The sequence below is a fragment of the Pan troglodytes genome, chromosome X, assembly GCF_028858775.2.
Source record: "Pan troglodytes isolate AG18354 chromosome X, NHGRI_mPanTro3-v2.0_pri, whole genome shotgun sequence".
Taxonomy (NCBI): domain Eukaryota; kingdom Metazoa; phylum Chordata; class Mammalia; order Primates; family Hominidae; genus Pan; species Pan troglodytes.
Window position 1 is genome coordinate 112,766,212 of NC_072421.2, and position 23,176 is coordinate 112,789,387.

At 41.9% G+C, this 23,176-nt stretch overlaps 1 protein-coding gene across 1 annotated transcript; it reads left to right on the forward strand.

The window, feature by feature from the left end:
• The first annotated feature begins 2,970 nt into the window (after nt 1-2,970).
• Nucleotides 2,971-22,409, forward strand: LUZP4 (leucine zipper protein 4). The gene is made up of 4 exons (XM_016947401.3): nt 2,971-3,136; nt 16,846-16,977; nt 18,158-18,276; nt 21,058-22,409. Exons 1-4 carry the CDS (start codon nt 3,046-3,048, stop codon nt 21,655-21,657), a joined length of 942 nt encoding a protein of 313 aa, XP_016802890.1. The 5' UTR covers nt 2,971-3,045; the 3' UTR covers nt 21,658-22,409.
• Nucleotides 22,410-23,176: the final 767 nt, after the last annotated feature.

Consider the following 23,176-nt stretch of genomic DNA (forward strand, 5'->3'; position numbering starts at 1 on the left):
TCATTCTCAGCAAACTATTGCAAGGACAGAAAACCAAACACTGCATGTTCTCACTCATAGGTGGGAATTGAACAATGAAAACACATGGACACAGGAAGGGGAACATCACACACCGGGGCCTGTTGTGGGGTGGGGGGAGGGGGGAGGGATAGCATTAGGAGATATACCTAATGTAAATGACGAGTTAATGGGTGTAGCACACCAACATGGCACATGTATACATATGTAACAAAGTTGCACGTTGTGCACATGTACCCTAAAACTTAAAGTATAATTTAAAAAAAACCACCCTATACTACCTTGTGTAAAGGTAGTAGTTACAAGCGTGATTTTTAGAGCTGAACTGCATGGGTTTGAAGTAATTGCAACATTTACTAGCTCTGTGTCCTTGGGCAATTTTTTAAATGTCTTTGTGCCTTCTTTTCCTTGCTGGTAAAAGGAGATAATATTATTTCTCATGGGGTTATTGTGAAGATTAAATTATTGAATATTTGTAAAGCTCTCAGAACAATGCCGGGCAGATAGTAAATTCTTTATGGGTTTGTTAAATAAAAATTAGTTGTTTATCAGTTTATAGCCTGCTAGAACTCTGCTGAAGGTAAAAACCGGATCTCATAATTACTAAATTTAATGAATTAATCAGTTCTTAGCTCATTTGACTTTCTATCAACCCTTGACAAGATGGACCCGTCGGTTCCTCCTGGAGTTCTCCCTTAATAAATGAATACCTCTTTCCTGGTTCTACCCATATCTCTCTGATATTTTCTACTCAATGTTCTTTTTAATTTTCTTGGGGTTCTATCTTTGATCCTCTTTCATTCTCACTTCATACCTGACAGAAAAATAAATCTGACAGAAAAAAAGGCCCAAACCATTAGCATAATATATTATAAAAGTCACTCCATGATCTAATATCTGTTGATCTCTTTAGACTCATCTCTCAGTACCCACCACATGGAATGAATAGAACTTTCCACAGTGTGTTAGTGGTGCTGCTTCCTCTGCCAAGAAATACCATTCCCACCCCTACAATTATTCCCTAATTTTTCAGGATTTAAATAATTTTTTCTTGATTCCTTGGGTGAATTTTCTCCTTTGAATCCCAAATACATTTTGTACATACCTGTATCCTCAGAACCTAACACAGCAGGAGCTCAGTATTTGTTGACAGACTAAATTACAGCACCTAAATTAATATTTTGCATGCATTTATTGTCTTCAGGCAATTGTATATGCATGGAGAAACAGATTTATTTATTAATCTTTAGGTCCCAGGTGCGAAGCATTTACTTAAATACAATAAATAGTTAAATAATTTACATTTTTCAAAATCTCTTCCGGCATTTATTTATGTTGTGGATTCTGTAATAGCTTGAACATATTTTTACCTTTGAAAATGTATTAATTTGATTTTTATTTCTACTGAAGAGCCAGTGACAAGATTTCTCTAATATTTTAAAATAGCATTTGATTGAGCAGTATTAGGTGATAACAAGAACAATTACATTTTTCTTAAGAAATGTCATGGACACATCTTCAAGGTCATTGAACAGCATGTGGCAGGCCGGGTATGGTGGCTCATGCCTGTAACCCCAGCACTTTGGGAGGCCAAGGTGGGAGGATTGCTTGAGGCCAGGAGTTTGAGATCAGCTTGGCCAACATGGTGAGATCCCCATCTCTACAGCCCAAGAGGAGCCTGGGAGGTTAAGGCATGCCAACCTTGGCAACAGATCGAGGAAAGAAAGAAAAAAGAAAAGAAAGAAAAGAAAGAAAAAGAAAGGAAGGAAGGAAGGAAAAAAGGAAGGAAGGAAGCAAGGAAGCAAGGGAGAGAAGGGAAGGGGAGGGGAGGGGAGGGGAGGGAAGGGAAGGGAATAGCCGGGTGTGGTGAGGGAGGAAGGCCGAGGTGGGTGGAAAGAGAGAAGTTAGGAAGAAGGAAGGAAGGGAGGGAGGGAGGGAGGAAGGAAAAGAAAGAGAGGAAGGAAAGAAGAGAGAGAGAAAAAAAAGAAAGGGAAAAGAAACAGAAAAAGAAAGAAAGAAAGAAAGAAAAGAAAGAAAGAGAAAGAAAAGAAAGAAAGGAAGAAAGGAAGGAAGGAAAAGAAATAACCAGGTGCGGTGAGGGAGGGATGCCAAGGCAGATGGAAAGAAGTTAGGAAGAAGAAAGAGAGGGTGGGAGGGAGAAAGGAAGGGAAGAAGGGAGGGAGGGAGGAAGGAAGGAAGGAAAGAAGGAAGGGAGGGACAGAGGGAGGGAGGGAAAGTGTGGGCGCTGTGGTATGAGGGTAGCACAGACGGGTAGATCACTTGAGCCCAGGAGACCAGCCTGGCCAACATGGTGAAACCCTATCTCTACTAAAAACACAAAAATTAGCCAGGCGTGGTGGCGCGCTCCTGTAATCTCAGCTACTTGGGAGGCTGACGTGGGAGAATCGCTTGAATCCCAGAGGCGGAGGTTGCAGTGAATGGAGTTGGCGCCACTTCACGCCAGCCTGGGTGACAGAGAGATACTGTGTCTCAAAAAAACAAAAAACAAAAAACAAAAAAGAAAAGAAAGACAGAAAAGAAAGCGTGTGGCATTGCAAACCTGTGAATCCTCCCTAGATGTTAAATTTGTGCTACCTCTTGGAATTTGAGAGAAGCAGAGCACCAGCCCATTAAGTCAAGAATATAAGGTTTTATTCGCCATGAATGTCAACAGCAAAGAAGAGAAATGGGTCCTAGGAACTGTGAAAGGCAAGGGCCGGAACACCACATACACTAGAAACTTGTAGCCAACTACATAGTGCTCTAGGTGGAGAGAATATTTTTAGAAAGGGGTATCGGGTGGGAGATGGGCGGGTCTTTCCTTTTTTTTTCTTCTAGCGAGCCAAGCTCCTGATAGGAGACTTGGTGAGGGGTAACGCCAAGCTCCACCCCTTGGGGCTTAGCAACAGCGAAGGGAGAGGCTATGATTGGAGGATCAGGTTAGCCCACCACTCTGCTCCTCCTGCGCGGTGAGGGGGCGGTACACGCGCCCTACCTCGGAGTGTGTGGCGCCATGATGCAGAGAAGATGGCTTCGTTTCAGAAGCTAACGCTTTCTGAAAAAGTGCCGCCAAATCATCCCAGTTGGAAAAAGGTTAACTTCCTAGATATGTCTCTAGGTATGTAGATCTCGGATCCCAGTCTCCACTAGTTTGGGCTCGCTGGTCTTGAGCGCAAGACCTCGGCATAGCGCTTACTAGAAGTGGCGTCGGGAGGAACACACCACTTCGAGGAGAGGCTTCCCCTTCAGGGCATCTCCGCACCTGCCCCACCCTGACGAACCCTGGGACCACTTGGCCCCTATCCCTCCTCTCCTCTTTCTCTCCTCACCTCCAGCCCTCTCCTTTCAGGTGGGGAACTGAGGGAGGCTGACCAGAAGCGCGTGGGGATTAAGGATTGCTGAAAGGGGCAGGCGGAGAAAATAGACCGCTATTTCCGTGTATTTTACTCTCCTAAGAATTGATACCTAACTACTGGCCTCCTTCAAACACATGGAGCCAAGTGCTCTTCTCAGTCCAAGCGGATGTCATAAATCACTAGATTCCAGGGCCCGGAGGAGCAAGCCTTAGGCTATTTTACTAGGGATCCCGGCGTGGTAGTGCTAGGAGTTGTTGGTGGGTTGGTGTATCTGCTTTGTTGGCTGGTGGTTATTCGAAGGGGTGGTTGGTCCATTTATTTGCTTGTTGGCTGATGGTTATTCGCTCTGGATAACCTTTCTTTGCTGGCGCTCTCTAGTCTCTAACCTGAGACCTCTACACGCAGAGTGGAATCTTAGAAAAAAGAACTCCTTTATCAAGGCCCCTAACCTCCTCCATTCGCACCAAACCCAGAAAAAGTGGATTTTACTTGGACCAGTTCCTCTGCTATTATCCATCTTAGAAATGGGGGAGGAGGGGAGGGAATAGACTTTCCAAGCCAGATAGGGAGTGAGCAGAGCTGAGTAGAGAGGATGGAAGCTGACTTTAGAAATGGAGAAGGGCATCAGAGCACGGAAGAAGGAAACTGTAGAAATGGGGGAAGGAGGACAAAACAGAAAAGGGCTACTTTATTTAGTTAGGGGTGTGTGTGTGTGTGTGTGAAACGGGCTTGCTCTGTTTCTCAGGCAGGTGTGCAGTGGCATCATCTTGGCTCAGTGCAACCTCTGCCCCCTGGGGTCAAGCGATCCTCCCACCTCAGCCGACAGAGTAGCTGGGACTACAGGCACGCGCCACCACACCTGTCTAGGTTTTTGTTTTTTTGTTTTGTTTTGTTTTGTTTTTTAGTAGAGTGAGGTTTCACCATGTTGCCCAGACTGGTCTCCTGGTCTCAAGTGATCCGCCCTTCTCGGCCTCCCAAAGTCCTGGGATTACAGGCATAAGCCACTGCCCCCGGCCTAGTTAGTTATTTTTGAGATAAGGTCAGGGACTGTTGTCTGGGTTGGAGTGTAGTGGCACGATCACGGCTCACTGTGGCCTCAAGCTCTCAGGCTCAGTCAAGTGATCCTACCACCTCAGCCTCTTGAGTAGCTGGAACCACAGGTGCTCACTACCATGCCCACCTAATTTTTAATTTTTTGTAGAGATTGGGTCTCCTTATGTTGCCCAGGCTGGTCTCGAACTCCTGGCCTCAGGCAATCCTCCCGGCTTGGCCTCCCAAAATGATGGGATTGTGGGCCTGAGCCACTGCGCCTGGCCAAGGGCCACTTTAGAAATGAGAGGGGGAGAGGCAGAGCAGTGGGAGCTGAGCTTCAATGTGGAAGCGCAGGAATGGAGCAAGGAGAAGCAGGAACAAGGAGGGTGGACCTCAGAAATTGATGGAGCAGTGGAAAGAGGGTTCACCTTAGAGATGAGGGTAGGGGAGCAGAGCAGGGAGGGCTGAACTTTAAAAGGGGCAGGATAAGTGGAGGGAGAGTGTACCATAGAAATGAAGAGGGTCAGCTGGGCTTGGTGGCTCATTCATGTAATCCCAGCACTTTGGGAGGTTGAGGTGGGTGGCTCACTTGAGGCCAGGAGTTCGAGACCAGCCTGGCCAACATGGTGAAACCCCGTCTCTACTAAAAATACAAAGATTAGCTGGGCATGGTGTTGCGTGCCTGTAGTCCCAGCTATGCAGGAGGCTGAGGCAGGAGAATTGCTTGAACCTGGGAGATGGAGGCTGCAGTGAGTTGAGATCGCCCCACTGCACTCCAGCCTGGGTGCCAGAGTGAGACTTCATCTCAGAAAGAAAAAAAAGTAATGAAATGAAGAGGGGCGCCATGTGTAATCCCAGGAGGCAGAGGTCAGGCTGGTCTTGGAACTCCTGACCTCAAGTGATACACCCACCTTGGCCTCCCACAGTGCTGCGATTACAGGTGTGAGCCACCTCACCCGGCCTAAACTTTCTTTATAGTGTCCTTTGAAGTCCCGAAGTTTCAGAATTTGATAAAATACAATTTATCTGTTTTTTGTTGTTGTTCATGCTTTGGTGTCAAATCTAGAAGATCATGAAGATCATACCCTTGTTTCCTTCTGAGAGTTTTCTAGTTTTAACTCTTAAATTTACATCTGTGATCCATTTTGAGTTAATTCTTGTATATGGGGTGAGTTAAGAGCCAACTTCATTCTATTGCATTTTGATGTCTAATTGTTCCAACACTACTTGTTAAAAAGACTAATTTTCCTCCATTGAAAGCTCTTCTTGGTGGAATTGCTTTCTTAATTTCGTTTTAGGATAGTTCATTGCTGGTATATATACATAGAATTAAGTTTTGCATATAGATCTTGTATCCTGCAGCCTTGCTGAGTGTGTTCATTAGTGCTAATCTCCGTGTGTGTGTGTGTATCTTTAGGAATTTCTGCATACAAGATCATGATATCTGAGAACAGAGATTTACTTTTTTCTAATCTGCTTGCCTTTTATTCTTTTTCTTGACTAATTGCTCTGGATGGAATTTCTAGCAAAATGTTAATTAGATGCGGTGAGATTGGACATCCTTGACTTGTTTCTGATCTTAGGGAGAAAAGCTTTCAGTTTTTCACCATTAATCATCATTTTACCTTTGGTTGGGTTTTTGTAGATGCCCTTATGAGGTTGAGGAATTTACCTGCCTCCCACTTTACTTCTGAGGGGGAATGGCCCTGAAAAGTAACTAAGTATTTTTTGTTGTTGTTGTCTTTAAGATGTTTTTAGCAATCTATTTTAAGATCGGTATCAATTTCCTCTTCTAAGACATGGTCCCTGTTGATCCCATACTGCTACTTCCCCCTACCCCAACTTCATCACAAGTTCTGAAATATTTTGTGGCATTAAAATGACTTTAAAAATAATATTTGGTCACTGGCCAGGGCTGGGACTAGGGTGAGGTAAATGAGGCACTTGCTTCCAGTGTAAAGTTCAAGGAGTCACAAAAAAAAAATTTGTTAATAGGGATAATTAATATTTTAATGAAATATTTAAAAAATCAAATGGACACACTACAGCCATCTGTCTGGCCACCTGTTTTTGTAAATAAAGTTTTCTTGACCTAAGAACTAGAGTGAAACAAGTGAAGGAGGGCTGTGCAAGTACAGGGTCTGATCTGATCCTATTTTTTTTTTCTTTTTTGAAATGGGATCTCACTCTGTCACCCAGGCTGGAGTGCAGTGGCATTATCACAGCTCACTACAGCCTCGACTTCCTGGGCTCAGGCAATCCTCCCACCTCAGCCTCCCAAGTAGCTGGGATACAGGCGTGTGCCACCACACCCAGCTAATTTTTTTGTATTTTTGTAGAGACGGGTTCTCACTATATTGCCTAGACTGGTCTCGACTTCTGGGCTCAAGCGATCCACCCACCTTGACCTCCCAAAGTGCTAGGATTACAGGTGTGAGCCACCACATCTGGCCTTTGATACTATATTTTTTTTAAAAAAAAAAGCTTGATATTTTGTTCATCACGGATTGGTTTTGCATTGATTTTTATTTTTGAAAATACTGTGAGGCGGGCGTGGTGGCTCACACCTATAATCCCAGCTCTTTGGGAGGCTGAGGCAGGTAGATGACCTGAGGTCAGGAGTTCGAGACCAGCCTGGCCAACATGGTGAAATCCTGTCTCTCCTAAAAATACAAAAATTAGCCGGGCGTGGAGGCAGGCGCCTGTAGTCCCAGCTACTTGGGAGGCTGGGACAGGAGATTTGCTTGAACCCGGGAGGCCGAGGTTGCAGTGAGCCAAGATTGTGCCACTGCACTCCAGCCTGGGTGATGGAACTAGACTCCGTCTCAAAAAATAAAAATAAAAAAAGATTGAAAAAAAGAAAATATTGTGTTGAGATATTTTAATCTTGATTACTGAGTTTTGGGGGACCTCCTTGAATTTTGTGCCTGAATTCCTCACTTACCTCACTCTAGGCCCTGCCTTGTCACTGGGACCTTGAAGGGAGAAAAACCCAGAACTGAAGGGAATTTATAGCACTGAGGTAAAACTTCATGCTTCCTGCACTTTTCTTTGTGTTGATTTCACTGATGTTTTTGCAACTGCTAACAGAAAAGACAAAACAAAACTGATAAATAGCTAAAGCAATGGGTTTGTCTCAAAATTCAGAGAAATAAGGGCCATAGTTGCAGAGTGGTTTGGTCCCAAAAATGTAGTAGTTGTGTGACCTTGTGCAAGTTGCTCCATCTCTTGGGGCCTGAGTTTCCTGATCTGAATAAAATCTACATCATAGAGTTGTTGAAGATTAAATGAGAGAATACAGGTAATGTTCACAAAGTATGCTGCCTGACGTGGAAAAAGCTGAGTAAATATTTGCTATATGTGCCCCGGAAAGTGGGCCTAAACGCTCACTTTTGGGTAGCCAGCAATTTGGCAAGCTGGAGAAGTTACCTCTCCTTTCAGGATTTTGTTATCAAACTTCATAGATACAGTAGACATGAAAGAGATTAAAAACCATCTAGGTGAAAGATGGGGTTTAAACAGCTCACGTCAGTCTCTGGGAGACTGAGAGAGATGGTGGTGTCGTGTAACTTGAATAATAGTGAAGTAAACGGACTTAGGAGGCACTTATATTTTAGTAGATGATTACAGCTGGAAGGATACTGGAGAGTCTGCTTTGGGAAAGATTGCTTCAGTTATTTGAAAGGCTGAGGAAAGATGTTGAGTTGAATTTGGTAGGTTAGTTGGAGATTAAGTATGACTGTAAGATCTCATAGTCACCGAGTTGTAAAAAATCTTGAGGTCACTGTTTTATCCTTTTAAACGTTGGTTCTCTATATCCATATTTTAAACATTGGTTCTCTATATCCATATTTATACCTTTTTAGACAGATGAGAATCCCAGTTTTGATCATGTCAGGAGGAACAGCAAAACTTTTGAGTAGTTATCACAGGCCCTTGCGGTTTATTTTATTTTTACTTTTATTTAATTTTTTAAGACAGGGTCTCTGTCGCTGAGGCTGGAGTGCAGTGGCACAATCACAGCTCACTGCAGCCTGGACCTCCCAGGCTCAAGCAATCCTCCCACCTTTGCCCCCAGAGTAGCTGGGACCCTAGGTGTGCACCACCACACCTGGCTCATTTTTGTATTTTCTTTGGTAGAGACGGAGTTTCGCCATGTTGCCCAGGCTGGTCTCGAACTTGTGGGCTCGAGCGATCTTCTCGCCTTGGCCTCCCAAAGTGCTGGGATTACAGCTGTGAGCCACCGTGCCAGGCTGAGGCCCTTGCAGTTTGAAGGCAAGAAAAATACACAATAAATAGCAAATACATGTTGCTTTCTATGATGTAATGAGAAAGCCATACTTTTTCCTGATAAATTTCCCCATGTTTTTCTCAGTGAAAATAATACTTTTTAACAATGCATATCTTTGTTTTTAGATAACTAAACATATGCTTTAGAAAAGCAGTAGTATGTTGGATGCAAGGTTATTACTTCATTGTAATACACGCTAAAGTAGGAAAAGGCTCTACAGATTTATTTTTGTTTTTGCCCTCAGTAAACATACCCAAAAAGTATTAGAGTCCTTTTTTTTTTAAACAAATAAAAGGCAAAAATAAGACCAAAATTCGAACTGGTAACAGCAAGAACTTAATAGGAACTCCACTCCCCTGTTAATTACTTTTACCTAAAAGAAACTGATGCAAAAGTGTTGTAGTTAGAAAGAAAAGAACTCTTTCTGCCTGCTAGATATGTTGGACCACGAATCCACAAATATGGATTATCCACTCTGTATTCTGTGCTAGGCACTTAGTACACTAATAAATAAACAGTGGTCTCTTCTCAAGTACCTCCTAATCTAGCTGGAGAGACAGCTAAGTAAATATGTGCAATTATACATTGTTTTAAGTATTCTGGAAGTATGTATAGTCAGAATTTTTCAGAAGTTGAGAGGAACCTAAGTCACTTACATTTTTTGAGGTTTCCAGTGTTTTAAATATTTAAAAAATGGCAAAACAAAAATTGTGGTGTATTTTACATGTTTATAAATATAAAATAGTGGTTTCAACCCACTGTAAAATAAAATGCAATATAAGTATACTTTTCACAAGAAAATTAATTATGCAATTTAAATAAAAATGTAATTATTCATATGGCACCTCAAGCAGTGTGATCAGTTTTAAACTGTGTGAGGAATACTGTCTTTCTTCAGTCCTGACAGTTTATTTCTGAGAGTAAGTATATCAAGAATTCAAATTTAAGGCTCTTTGGTGAGGCCTGGATAAATGTCTCTCCTTGAGAGATTGGCTAAGTGTTCTCTAGGTGGATTCAGTGGAGAATATCATTATATAGAGCAGAATGAACAAAGCCCCATGTCTCTGTAATGATATATTCTGAGAACTAAGGAAAAGGACATGAGAATCTGGAAAAATACTGTAGCATTAAGGACGCTTTCTTCATAACCTCATAGCCTATGTTGGAAGGGCGTTTAGACAGCTTACCCAGGTTCATAGGCATTTGCTTTCTCTTCAATATGAAGAGGCTGAGCAGCAATTTGATTTCATCTCTAAGTCGTAGCTGGTGAGATCTACCCAATTCCATTACAATCCAACAAATCAAATGGTGGTCTCTGGAATTACAAAGTCTAAGGATTAAAATTATGTATGATTTCACTTAAAGAAAAACCCTGGCCCTCCCTCTCCCTCTCCCTCTCCCTCCCGGTCTCCCTCTCCCTCTGGTCTCCCTCTCCCTCTCTTTCCATGGTCTCCCTCTGATGCCGAGCCGAAGCTGGACTGTACTGCTGCCATCTCGGCTCACTGCAACCTCCCTGCCTGATTCTCCTGCCTCAGCCTGCCGAGTGCCTGCGATTGCAGGCGCGCGCCGCCACGCCTGACTGGTTTTCATATTTTTTTGGTGGAGACGGGGTTTCGCTGTGTTGGCCGGGCTGGTCTCCAGCTCCTAACCGCGAGTGATCCGCCAGCCTCGGCCTCCGGAGGTGCCGGGATTGCAGACGGAGTCTGGTTCACTCAGTGCTCAATGGTGCCCAGGCTGGAGTGCAGTGGCGTGATCTCGGCTCGCTACAACCTCCACCTCCCAGCCGCCTGCCTTGGCCTCCCAAAGTGCCGAGAGTGCAGCCTCTGCCCGGCTGCCACCCCGTCTGGGAAGTGAGGAGCCCCTCTGCCTGGCTGCCCAGTCTGGAAAGTGAGGAACGTCTCTGCCCGGCTGCCATCCCATCTAGGAAGTGAGGAGCACCTCTTCCTGGCCGCCATCCCATCTAGGAAGTGAGGAGCGTCTCTGCCCGGCCGCCCATTGTTTGAGATGTGGGGAGTGCCTCTGCCCTGCCGCCCCATCTGGGATGTGAGGAGCACCTCTGCCCGGCCGCGACCCCGTCTGGGAGGTGAGGAGCGTCTCTGCCCAGCCGCCCCGTCTGAGAAGTGAGGAGCCCCTCCGCCCGGCAGCCGCCCTGTCTGAGAAGAGAGGAGCCCCTCCGCCCGGCAGCCACCCGTCTGGGAAGTGAAGATCGTCTCCACCTGTCAGCCACTCCATCCGGGGGGGAGGTGGGGGTCAGCCCCCGCCAGGCCAGCCGCCCCGTCCAGGAGGGAGGTGGGGGGGTCAGCCCCCCGCCCGGCCAGCCGCCCCATCCGGGAGGTGAGGGGCGCCTCTGCCCGGCCGCCCCTACTGGGAAGTGAGGAGCCCCTCTGCCCGGCCACCACCCCGTCTGGGAGGTGTATCCAACAGCTCATTGAGAACGGGCCATGATGACAATGGCGGTTTTGTGGAATAGAAAGGGGGGAAAGGTGGGGAAAAGATTGAGAAATTGGATGGTTGCCGTGTCTGTGTAGAAAGAAGTAGACATGGGAGACTTTTCATTTTGTTCTGTACTAAGAAAAATTCTTCTGCCTTGGGATCCTGTTGATCTGTGACCTTACCCCCAACCCTGTGCTCTCTGAAACATGTGCTGTGTCCACTCAGGGTTAAATGGATTAAGGGCGGTGCAAGATGTGCTTTGTTAAACAGATGCTTGAAGGCAGCATGCTCGTTAAGAGTCATCACCACTCCCTAATCTCAAGTACCCAGGGACACAAACACTGCGGAAGGCCGCAGGGTCCTCTGCCTAGGAAAACCAGAGACCTTTGTTCACTTGTTTATCTGCTGACCTTCCCTCCGCTGTTGTCCTATGACCCTGCCAAATCCCCCTCTGTGAGAAACACCCAAGAATGATCAATAAAAAAAAAAAAAAAAAAAGAAAGAAAAACCCTGCAACACATTCCAAGGTGTGGATAATTCAAAAACATTTTTAAAAATAAGTTTTATGCTGGGCGTGGTAGTTCACACCTATAATCCCAGGAGATGTCAGCCATTTCAAAGAAAATCAGAATCAGATTTTTTCTTATTATTTTAATTGTTTATTATTTATTTGTAATTTTTGTGGGTATATAGTAGGTGTATATATTTATGGGGTACATGAGATGTTTCGATACAGGCATGCATGCAATTGCAATGTGGAATAAGCACATCATGGAGATTATCCATCCTCTTAAGCATTCATCCTCTGAGTTACAGACAATCCAATTACGCTCTTTATTTTAAAATATATAGTTATTATTGACTATAGTCACCCTGTTGTGCTAGCAAATAGTAGGTCTTATTCATTCTTTCTATTTATATTTTATTGTACTACCTATGTATTGAAAAGTTGTTGTAGTTATTTTTTATTGGTTCATCGTTTAGTCTTTCTACTTAGGATGAGAGTAGTTTATATACCACAGTTACAGTATTATAATATTCTGTGTTTTTCTGTGTACTTACTATTACCAGTGAGTTTTATACCTTCAGATGATGACTTATTACTCATTAATGTCTTTTCTTTCTGGTTGAAGCACTCCCTTTAGCATTTTTTGTAGGACAGGTCTGGTGTTGATGAAATCCCTCAGCTTTTGTTTGTCTGTGAAACTTTTTATTTCTTCTTCATGTTTGAAGGATATTCTCACTGGATATGCTATTCTAAGGTAAAGTTTTTCCCTTCAGCACTTTATATCAGCCCACTCTCTCCTGGCCTGTAAGGTTTCCACTGAAGGGGCTGCTGCCAGACATATTAGAGCTCTTGTTTGTTATTTGTCTCTTTTCTCTTGCTGCTTTTAGGATCCTTTCTTTATCCTTGACCTTTAAGAGTTTGATTATTAAATGCCTTGAGGTAGTCTTCTTTGGGTTAAATCTGCTTGGTGTTCTATAACCTTCTTGTACTTGGATATTGATATCTTTCTCTAGGTTTGGGAACTATTTTTTTTTTCTTTGACAGAGTGTTGCTCTGTAGCCCAGGCTGGAGAGCAGTGGCGTAATCTCGGCTCACTGCAACCTCTGCCTCCCAGGTCCCCGTTAAGCAATTCTCCTGCCTCAGCCTCCCAAGTAACTGGGATTACAGGTACATGCCACCATGCTCAGCTAATTTTTGTATTTTTAGTAGAGACGGGGTTTCACCATGTTGGCCAGGCTGGTTTTGAACTCCTGACCTTATGATCCGCTCGCCTCAGGAACTTCTCTTTTATTATCTCTTTGAATAAACTTGCTCTGTCACCCAGGCTGGAGTGCAGTGGCGCTCTTGGCTCACTGCAACCTCAGCCTCCCAGGTTCAAATGATTCTCCTGCCTCAGCCTCCCAAGTAGCTGGGATTACAGGTGAGCACCACCACACGCAGCTAATTTTTGTGTTTTTAGTAGAGGTGGGGTTTAACCATGTTGGCCAGGCTGGTCTCAAACTCCTGACATCAAGTGATCCACCCGCCTCGGCCTCCCAAAATGCTGGGAATACAGGCGTGAGCCACCACTCCCAACCCCTTTGAATAAACTTTCTACCCCTATCTCTTTCTCTACATCCTCTTTACAGCCAATAACTCTTAGATTTGCCCTTTTGAGGCTATTTTCTAGATCCTGTAGGTGTGTTTCATTGTTTGTTTGTTTTTTCTTTTGTCTCCTCTGATTGTATATTTTCAAATAGCCTTTCTTCAAGCTCACTAATTCTTTCTTTTGCTAGATTTATTCTGCTCTTAAAGGACTCTGATGCATTCTTCAGTATGCCAATGGCATTTTTCCAGTTCCAGAATTTCTGCTTGACACTTTTAAATCATTTCTATGTCTTTGTTACATTTATCTGATAGAATTCTGAATTCCTTCTGTGTTTGCCTGAATTTATTTGAGTTTCCTCAACACAGCTATTTGGAATTCTCTGTCTGAAAGGTCACATATCTCTGTTTTTCCAGGACTCGTCCTTAGTGCCTTATTTAGTTCATTTGGTGAGGTCATGTTTTCCTGGATGCTGTTGATACTAGTAGATGTTCTTCAGTGTCTGGGCATTGAAGGGTTAGGTATTTATTGTAGTCTTCACTGTCTGGGCTTCTTTGTACTCATCCTTTTGGGGAAGGCTTTCCAGATATTTGAAAGGACTGCAGTGTTGTGATCTAAGCAGTTTCTACTTTAGGGGACATCGCAAGCCCAGTAACGCTATGGTTCTTGCAAACTCATAGAGGTACTGCCTTGATGGTTTTGGACAGGATCTGGGAGAATTCTCTGGATCACCAGGCAGAGACTCTTGTTCTTTTCCCTTATTTTCTCCTAAACAAACAGAGTGTCTCTGTTCTGAGCCACCCAGAGCTGGAGTGGAGTGACACAAGCACCCCTGTGGCCACCACCACTATGACTGTGCTGGGTCAGACCCGAAGCCAGCACAGCTGTGGGTTTCACTCAAGACCTGCTGCAAATACTCCCGGCTACTGCCCAGCTTGCTCAAGGCCCTGAATCTCTACAATCAGCCAGTAGCAAAACCAGCCAGGCCTGTGTCCTTTCCTTCACGGTGGCAAGGTCCCCCAAGCCCGAGGTGGGTCCAGAAGTGACATCTGGGACTCAGGACCTAGAGTCAAAAACCTTAGAAGTCTACCTGGTGTTCTATTGTATTATGGCTGAGCTGGCACTCATACCACAAGATGCAGTCCTTCCCACTCTTCCCTTCCCTTTCCAAAGGCAGAGGAGCCTCACCCCATAGCCAGTCACCCTAGGCCAGGAAGAGTACTGTTGGACTACCATAGATGTTCCCTTGAGGCTCAGGGGCTCTTAAGTCAGCTTGGGATGAATGCTGCCTGGTCTGAGACTCACCCTTCAGAGCAGTGAGCTCCGCTCTGGTCTAGGGCAGTTCCAGAAGTGTTATCCAAGAGTCAAGTCCTGGAATCACGGATTCCAAGAGCCCACTTGGTGTTCTACCCTTCTGTAGCTGTGCTCGTACCTGAAGCCAGCAAGTCTCGGAGTCTCACCCAAGGCTCTCAACATGGTACCTGGGTATTGCTGCTAGTTATTCAGAGCCCAAGAGCTTTTCAGTTAACAGTTGATGAATTCTGCCAGGGCTGGGTCCTTTCCTTCAAGGCAGTCGGTTCCCTTCTGGCCTACGGTGTGTCTAGAAATGTGGACCAGGAGCTAGAGCCTGAAACAGGAACCTTATAACTCTAACTGGTGCCCTATCCTGCTGTGGCTGAGCTGGTATCTAAGATGTAAGACAAAGTCCTCCCCACTCTTCCCTCTCTTCTCAAGTGGAAGGGTGGGTCTCTTTTGGAGCTGTGAGCTGTCCAGCCTGGGGTTAGGGGAGGGGCGATGCCACCACTCCCTTGCCTGCCCCAGCTGGTGTCTCAGTATGTCATGTGGCCCCCCCAGTCCACACTCTGTTGGCCCAGTTCAGCACTAAGTCTTGCCTAAGAGTTGCAGTCCTTATGGCCTAGACCAGGTGTTTCCAATCTTTTGGCTTCCCTGGACCACACTGAAAGAATAATTGTCTTGAGCCACACATAAAATACACTAACATTAACAATAGCTGATGAGCTAAAAAAAATTGCAGAAAAAATCTCATAATGTTTTAAGAAAGTTTACGAATTTGTGTTGGGCTGCATTCAAAACCGTCCTGGGCCGTGTATGGCCTGCAGGCCACAGGTTAGAAAAGCTTGGCCTAGACTACCTTTCAGGTTTACTTGGAGATCCAGAGCACTGTAGCTCTTGATGGAGAGGTTTGTGGGAACTCATGCTCGGGCTGCCGGGATGGGTGATTCCTCTCTGACTGGGGCTGCTTTAAATCTTCCCTCCATGGGCAGGTGTCAGGTGAGTTTGGTCCAGTTTTCCTTTCTGCTCTAACAGGATAGCACTACATTCAATACCTCATGATTGCTGTGTTCTTCCTTCCCCAGTGCCCAGAGATGCTCTTGGTACCACCATGTCATTGCTGCCGGGAGTGGGGGAAGGGTGGCATTGGCGATTCAGGACTGTTTTTTCTATCCCTTCAGTGCCTCTTTCAGTGATAAGAAGTTAAAACCAGTTACTATGAGTGCTCACATGATTTTTGGTTTTTATGAAGGTGTTTTTTCTGTGTAGATAGTTGTTAAATTCGCGTCCTTGCTGGGGGGACGATCGGTGGAGGCTTCTATTCTGCCATCTTACTCCCTATCCCAGAATCAGATATTTAGAGACCTGAGGCAGCACTAGTACTAAGCAAAATAATAAAGGAGTGGTTAATCTGTGTCACTCAACTGCCTCTTTTGTACCCTTTCCAGCTCTTCTTTTCTTTTAGAATCTCCAGTTTTTTCCAAATACCTAGCTTGTCCTTCTTTTTTTCTTTTTCTCTTCTTCCTGAGTGTAGCTTCCAGAAGGTGTGGGGGGCTTTTGCTTATTTCTAAAGATGCCTTAACACGAGTAAAGTTTTATCCACTGATAGAGCATCCCACCTGTAGACTCTTCCATTCTAAATGTTAGGAGAGATACTTTAGAGCAAGTTGTACCTGTCTGCCATTCTTTAAATTATGCCATGTCAGTGCTTTCTGCCTGAGTACGTAAATATGTGCCTGACTACAGAGTCAAGTCTGATTGCTTCCTGCTACTACAATAATCTAGGTTCCTCACTTCTGTGGTGTCTTCTATGAACTTCCATCACCACTTTCTTACTTTTGTCACTTCCTTTTTCTTTGTTAGTTTTTGATAATATACATGTAACTAATTGTCTATCACATTTAATCAGGTAGACATTTAATGGTCTATCACTTTACATTTAATTGCTGATTTACATTTATTTAGTCAGCAACTTAATGACTCTCTTGCTCTATATTTCTATGACACTGAAATAACATTTAGTAAAATCATTTATTTAGATGATATCCCCCCTGAGCTATTGCAGTGTGAAAGTATTTTGCTTTTGCGTAAATAAAGTTACCATATATCTAACAGGAATTGTTCTTTCTTGTTCCAGCAAACCTAAGATGTTGGTACTGTTTGACCTTTGTTAGAGTTTAACAAATTTATTATTATTATTATCATTTTTAGGGCTACCAGTTTTTAGGTATTCTGAAATATGATGAGGTAAGATATAGATTATTCACTCGAGACAATTATTATTTGGCTTTTGCCATTTTATTCATTTTTTATGTATTTTCTAATACAGATGACATTATAATCTATAAAGAGTTAGAAGGGACAAATGCTGAAGAAGAAAAGAATAAAAGACAGAACCATAGTAAAAAGGAATCGCCTTCAAGACAGCAATCAAAAGCTCATAGACATCGCCATCGGAGAGGTAAAGTATGCTGAAAATAGTCACACGTGGTAAAAAGAGTCTGAAATATTTGTGAATAACTAGATAAGTAAAATCAAGAATTCACAATATTGTTCTAAAGTTGCATTATGTTGCTTGTTTTATTTTTTCTGGGCATGGGCTCATACAGGGTTGGTAAGAATTTATGCCATGTCATATGAATAAAAATTTATTTTAATTTAAAATAAGAATTACTTCCCTAATGGAGAGTGGGATAAAAAAAGTAACCATATGAGCTGAGAGTTATTTTGTACTTGTTTACAAGCCTGGGTTGGTTGGTCCAGTTCCACTTTTAGGAGGCAATACAGGAGGGTTAAGAGCATAGTCAATAATCTGAACACTATGGCATCCACATTTTGAAAATACAGATGTTGTAAGACAAAAAGAGAAGGGTAGAACATGACAGATGTCCTCTATATACTTAACCTCATTGGTAATTGCAGTATGCATTTTTTAATATGAATGTGCTACAGATTGCCACGATACAGAAGTCTTTTCAACAATTAAAGGTCTTCGTAATCTAGTCAACAGATTGGAACCATTTTGACATTGTGATTACTATAAGCCCCAACAGTTGCCTATGCAGCTTCATTTAAGTTGTTGTGTGAATCTTCAGTGGCTCAGCATGTTCTGAGAAGAGAAGCGATGATAGTTATTACAGGGGCAGAGCAGCCAAAAAGGGTAACGTGGCCCATTCTTATGTGCCTAACCAGTCATCACAAAATTGATCTTTGTGAGCCTTTTGGAGATATTCTTTGATGGGTTTTTAAACTGTCTTTATACCCAAACAAAGCAGACAATTGAGACAAATATTCACATGATTAATACAAAGCAGACAATTTCTCTCCATCTCTCCTTTTTCTACTGGAGTATTCTTTCATTTAATTTCAGATAGTATGTCCCAACTTTGGTGGCATATGAAACCAAAATTGACGTATTATATACTGAGAAGACTACCCTATTAAGGTATGCAAATTGAAATAGTATGGCAAAGACTGTTCTAGAATTCAGTGAGACTCCCAGATGATACCAGAGTAATGAAATATCAAAAGTTTTGCAAAACCCAGTGCATAGCCTTAAAAAAATGAGATCAGAGATAATACTTCTGAAAGATACATTGAATTTACTACTTGAAAATACAGAAAATATTTATTTTTCAAAGGCTACTCAAGATGCAGAAGAAACTCTGAGGAAGGAAATCATGATAAGAAACCATCCCAAAAACCTTCTGGATTCAAGTCTGGACAACACCCTTTAAATGGGCAGCCTTTAATTGAGCAGGTAGATAAGTACCAAGAATTAACCAATATTAAAAATCCTACATTTACTATACTTCCTAATATTAATGATTTACTTTAAATTCTATTGAAAGCAGGGATTGTTTCTTGGTATTCCTCCATGGTGCCTTGAACATATTTTAAATTCAATGTTTATTAGTTAATTTTTCCCCTGTAACTATTTTAATAAACATTTGATTTTTGCTATTTTCAGTCATTACTAAAAGTTTTGAATTTATAAAACGCCAAAATAGATTATTAATTATTGTCATTAATCCTATATAAGAATTTTTATTTGTCCTCATACAGAGGCTTTGAGCTTAAGTTATAATATAAGAGTTTTAGTATCTTTGTGAATGAACTGTAAAATCCAGAAGTCAGATGATATCAGATATGAAATATACTCTGGAAGCAACAGGTGGCACAGACTATCCCTGTACAAATCCATTTCCTCTAAACACGTATAGGTGAGCCAGTCAATAGACAGAAATTTGAGAGGTGCTCAGATCCAGAATCATTAGCTAACATTGGTGTTAATGTTTCATCCTAGCTTATAAACTGATTCTTAAGGTGTTAAGTGGTCATTTATCAAAAATGGCAGTTCTGGGAGCTTAAATCATTTTTGCCAAATCATGTAAATGCAAATGTTTATTTATTTGCTTGTTCATTTATTTGTTTTGGAGAAAAACATGTTGCATTTTCAAATATTTAAAGGATTACTTTAAATTGTTCAAATTATGATTCAATGCCTACTCTATGCAGGCACTATGATACCAGAACAGCCTGCTTCAAATAGTCTGTATGGTGGTGGAAGAGAAAGCTAAGAAAGAAATGTAATGCCAGGCAGTATGCAGTATGTGCTTAATAGGACATAAGTTATATATTGTGGGGATGTAGAAATTCATTCTGATTGGGATTCTTGAGAAACTTTGATGGAAGAGATGGCATATGATCTGTGCCTTATAGGATGAGATTTTTTTATACAGTTTGGGAAGAAGAACATGAGCTTCCTTCTGATACAGTCCAAGATGCATAAATAAACTGAGAATAAATATTAAACAATATTTTCAAATTGAAAGCATCCTTGTCCTTTTATTTATTTATTTTTTGAGACAGGGTCTCATTCCGTTGCCCAGGCTGGAATGTGGTGGTATGATCATGGCTCACTGCCTCTTCTGCCTCCCGGGCTCAAGCAATCCTCCCACTTCAGCCTCCCAAGTAGCTGGGACTATAGGCACGTGCCACCATGCCCTGTGAATTTTTTTTTTCTTTTCTGTAGAGATGAGGTCTCGCTATGTTGCCCAGGGTGGGAAAGTATCCTTCTATTCTTCATACTTTTGAAACTTTTGAGACTATCATAGCCGAACTCACTAGAAAAAAAAAAAATACCCTGCAATAAAGAAATGTATTAAAATTTAAGCATAATTATTTCATCAATAAATTGAATAATTACAGTTTTCAATAATACTTTACAATTCTATTAAGCTAGTTTCGTACTTAACAAGATTTTGTCTTATTATCAGTGGAACACAGTTGTATTTGTTCACCCCATGTATTTATTCAACACAACCTTTTGATAGAAGGCTTCACTTGTTTGTAAGGAAAGAAAACTAATGTGCATTTTGTTTTCCAAAGGTAGGAAATACATAGTACATTTCTTATATACTTATTTCTTATATAAACATTCATAAAAGGGACTGCAAGCTCCTTTGGAAAGGCACTTGGATACATACGGGTCTTTAGAAGATGGAACTCAGTCCTATCTTTCCTACTGACCCACTGTGCTCCCAACACCAATCACTTAGAAAAGAGAAAAGGTACATGTGCATTTCACCCAATCTCCTTATTTAGGTTTTTCAGTACAAAAGCTGGAGAGTGGCTATAGCTTTATGTTTTAGCAAAACAACTAATTTTTTACATTTTTATTTTAAAATAAGTTTTCTGTGCATAATACATTTTGTGCAGGTACCTCCCCTGCTGTTTAGCAGTTGCTTCCAGCTTCTGGTAGTGTTAAACTAGAAAGTCATAATGCCAAATTGAGGGGATGTTGTGTTTGTCAGGCAGCATATACTAGTAGAAAGCTTGATTTCTCAGCATGGTCTATATGACTTTATCCACTTACATTTATGTAGCATCATAGAGATTTGTCAAAGGTTTCGCTATTTCCATTTGGCTGATTCACTCCACTGTCTTTTTGGCTTAAAAATTGAAAAGGTAGAAAGGCTGTGTTGTTGCCAGGCTACTTTACTTGAATAGTATTAAGCCAACCTTCCGCTTTTTTTACAGCTTCCTTTCCCCTTCCTTACTTCGTCTTTCTCTCTAGAATTAAGTATTACTTTATAATGAAAAGATAGTTTCTTTTTAATCATTGAGTAGGCAAAGAGTAAACAATATGATTTTGAACACTTTCCTTTTGATCCTAAGGACTTACACTACAAAATATTCTATCAAAGTCACAGAATCTGTTGTTTCTTTAGTAAAACATAGATCAAGAAATTGGTAGGTAGAACATGACCTTAGAGTACAGTCAAACTCATAAAACAACTAATTTTCCATATTTTTATTTTATTAACGTTTTAGTTGCATAGCATTTTTGTGCCAGTGACACGATACAATGGAGCTATTCTGTAAGTTAGTTCTAAAAACTGGTTGATAAATAAAAGTAAGCACAGTGGAATTCTAAAAGAAATAGTTGCCCATAAAAATGGTCTTGAGAATATATCATTATGACTTAAATCATGAAGTATATGTTTCATTTGTTTTGAATAATTGGGATCCTTTTCAGGAGAAGTGCAGTGACAATTATGAGGCCCAAGCAGAGAAGAATCACGGCCAATCAGAGGGGAACCAGCATCAATCAGAAGGAAATCCGGACAAATCAGAAGAATCTCAGGGCCAACCAGAAGAAAATCATCATTCTGAGCGATCCCGAAACCACTTAGAGAGATCTCTTTGTCAGTCAGACAGATCTCAAGGGCAGCTAAAGAGACATCATCCCCAATATGAGAGATCTCATGGCCAATACAAGAGATCTCATGGTCAATCTGAGAGATCTCATGACCAATCAGAGAGATCTCATGGTCACTCAGAGAGATCTCATGGTCACTCAGAGAGATCTCATGGTCACTCAAAGAGATCTCGTAGCCAGGGAGATCTTGTGGACACTCAGAGTGATCTCATAGCCACTCAGAGAGATCTCATAGCCACTCAGAGAGATCTCATAGCCACTCAGAGAGATCTCATAGCCACTCAGAGAGATCTCATAGTCACTCAGAGAGATCTCATGGCCACTGAGAGAGATCTCATAAATCAGTCAGGGAGATCTCATGGCCAATCAGAAAGACATCAGAGATACTCAACAGGTAAAAATACAATGACTACTTAATCATCAGAACAATGTGTTGAATTCTGTGGAAATAGAAAAGCATATATCTATATTCTAATGGCTAAATATGTATTTGTTGAAACATGTATATTGGGACAAAGACATAAATATTAGAATGGAGGTAATACATACATGGTATCAATATTGTTTCAACTTGATGTCCTCTAAGCTATCATCCAGTTACCCAAGATGTCCCATTAAGTTGTTCCCGGTAGGTCTGCTTTCCCTGGAAGAGCCCTATGTACTCAGCCTTTCCTATTGGGCCTTCCCCACAATTAGAATATTTTGACTTAGTGTCCTGTCCCCCTTGGACGTTCCAACTTGACTTAGTGTCCAGTGCCCCTTGGACATTCCAACCTGGTAGGTAAGCTAATCTAACAACTAACTGCCAAATTGATAATATATAATCTATGATAATGAATATCTCTTTTGTGTCTCCTTCCTAAGCCGTCCTCAGAGAGTCCTTAGCAGGCAAATGGTAGATGTATCTTTGGGCAGCTGAACTTTTCTGCTTTCCTCAAATCAGACCATATGAGAGGATATATTCTATGCATAGATGTAATGCTAACCTTCTGAATATATTTTGAATACATTTATATATTCACTGTTGCCTTATAAAACTGTTAGGGTAGGTCTGTCTACCCTAGCAAAAGAAACACAGAAATTTAAATGTACTGGGAGTTACGTTGTTAAAAACACAAGATATGTTAACTGCAGTTTGTTTGGTTATTCAATAAAAGTTTTAGTTTTAATTTCTCAGTGATTGCCTTGTTTGTATTGACTGTAAATGTCTAGTCAAATATTTTAGGTTCATATTAACTGCTGCACAGAATTACTTACTTCAGCTAAAAAAAATTATTTCCGGCTGGGCGTGGTGGCTCATGCCTATAATCCCAGCACTTTGGGAGGCCGAGGCAGGCGGATCACTTGAGGTCAGGAGTTTGAGACCAGCCTGGCCAACATGGTCAAACTCCGTCTCTACTAAAAATACAAAAATTAGCCAGGCGCGGTGGCGAGCTCCTGTAATCCCAGCTACTGGGGAGGCTGAGGCAGGAGAATTGCTTGAACCCGGGAGGCGGAGGTTGCAGTGAGCTGAGATCTTGCCACTGCACTCTAGCCTGGGTGACAGAGCAAGACTCTGTCTCAGAAAAAAAAAAAAAAAAAAAGGATTTCCAAGATGTGTGTATGAGTTATTGTGTATGTAGATGATGTCTGATGCAGGCATCATTTTAATGCAAAAGGTCCCACCCTACTTATATTAGCAGTATACACATAATCTGCTATAAAAATGAAAATGTTTAATACTGATGACAAGCAATCCATATTTCTGCATTTATTAGGGATTTGTACACATTTTACTTAATTTTACATATCAATTTTTGTTTGTCATGTGGTATAATACTTCCATTAAGGCACTAAAAATTCTATTTAAATTATTGTCCATTGGCATATTCTTATCATTTTGCAAATACATTTTAAAATATAATGAATAAGTCCACTCAGTTTTTTTCCTTTATGT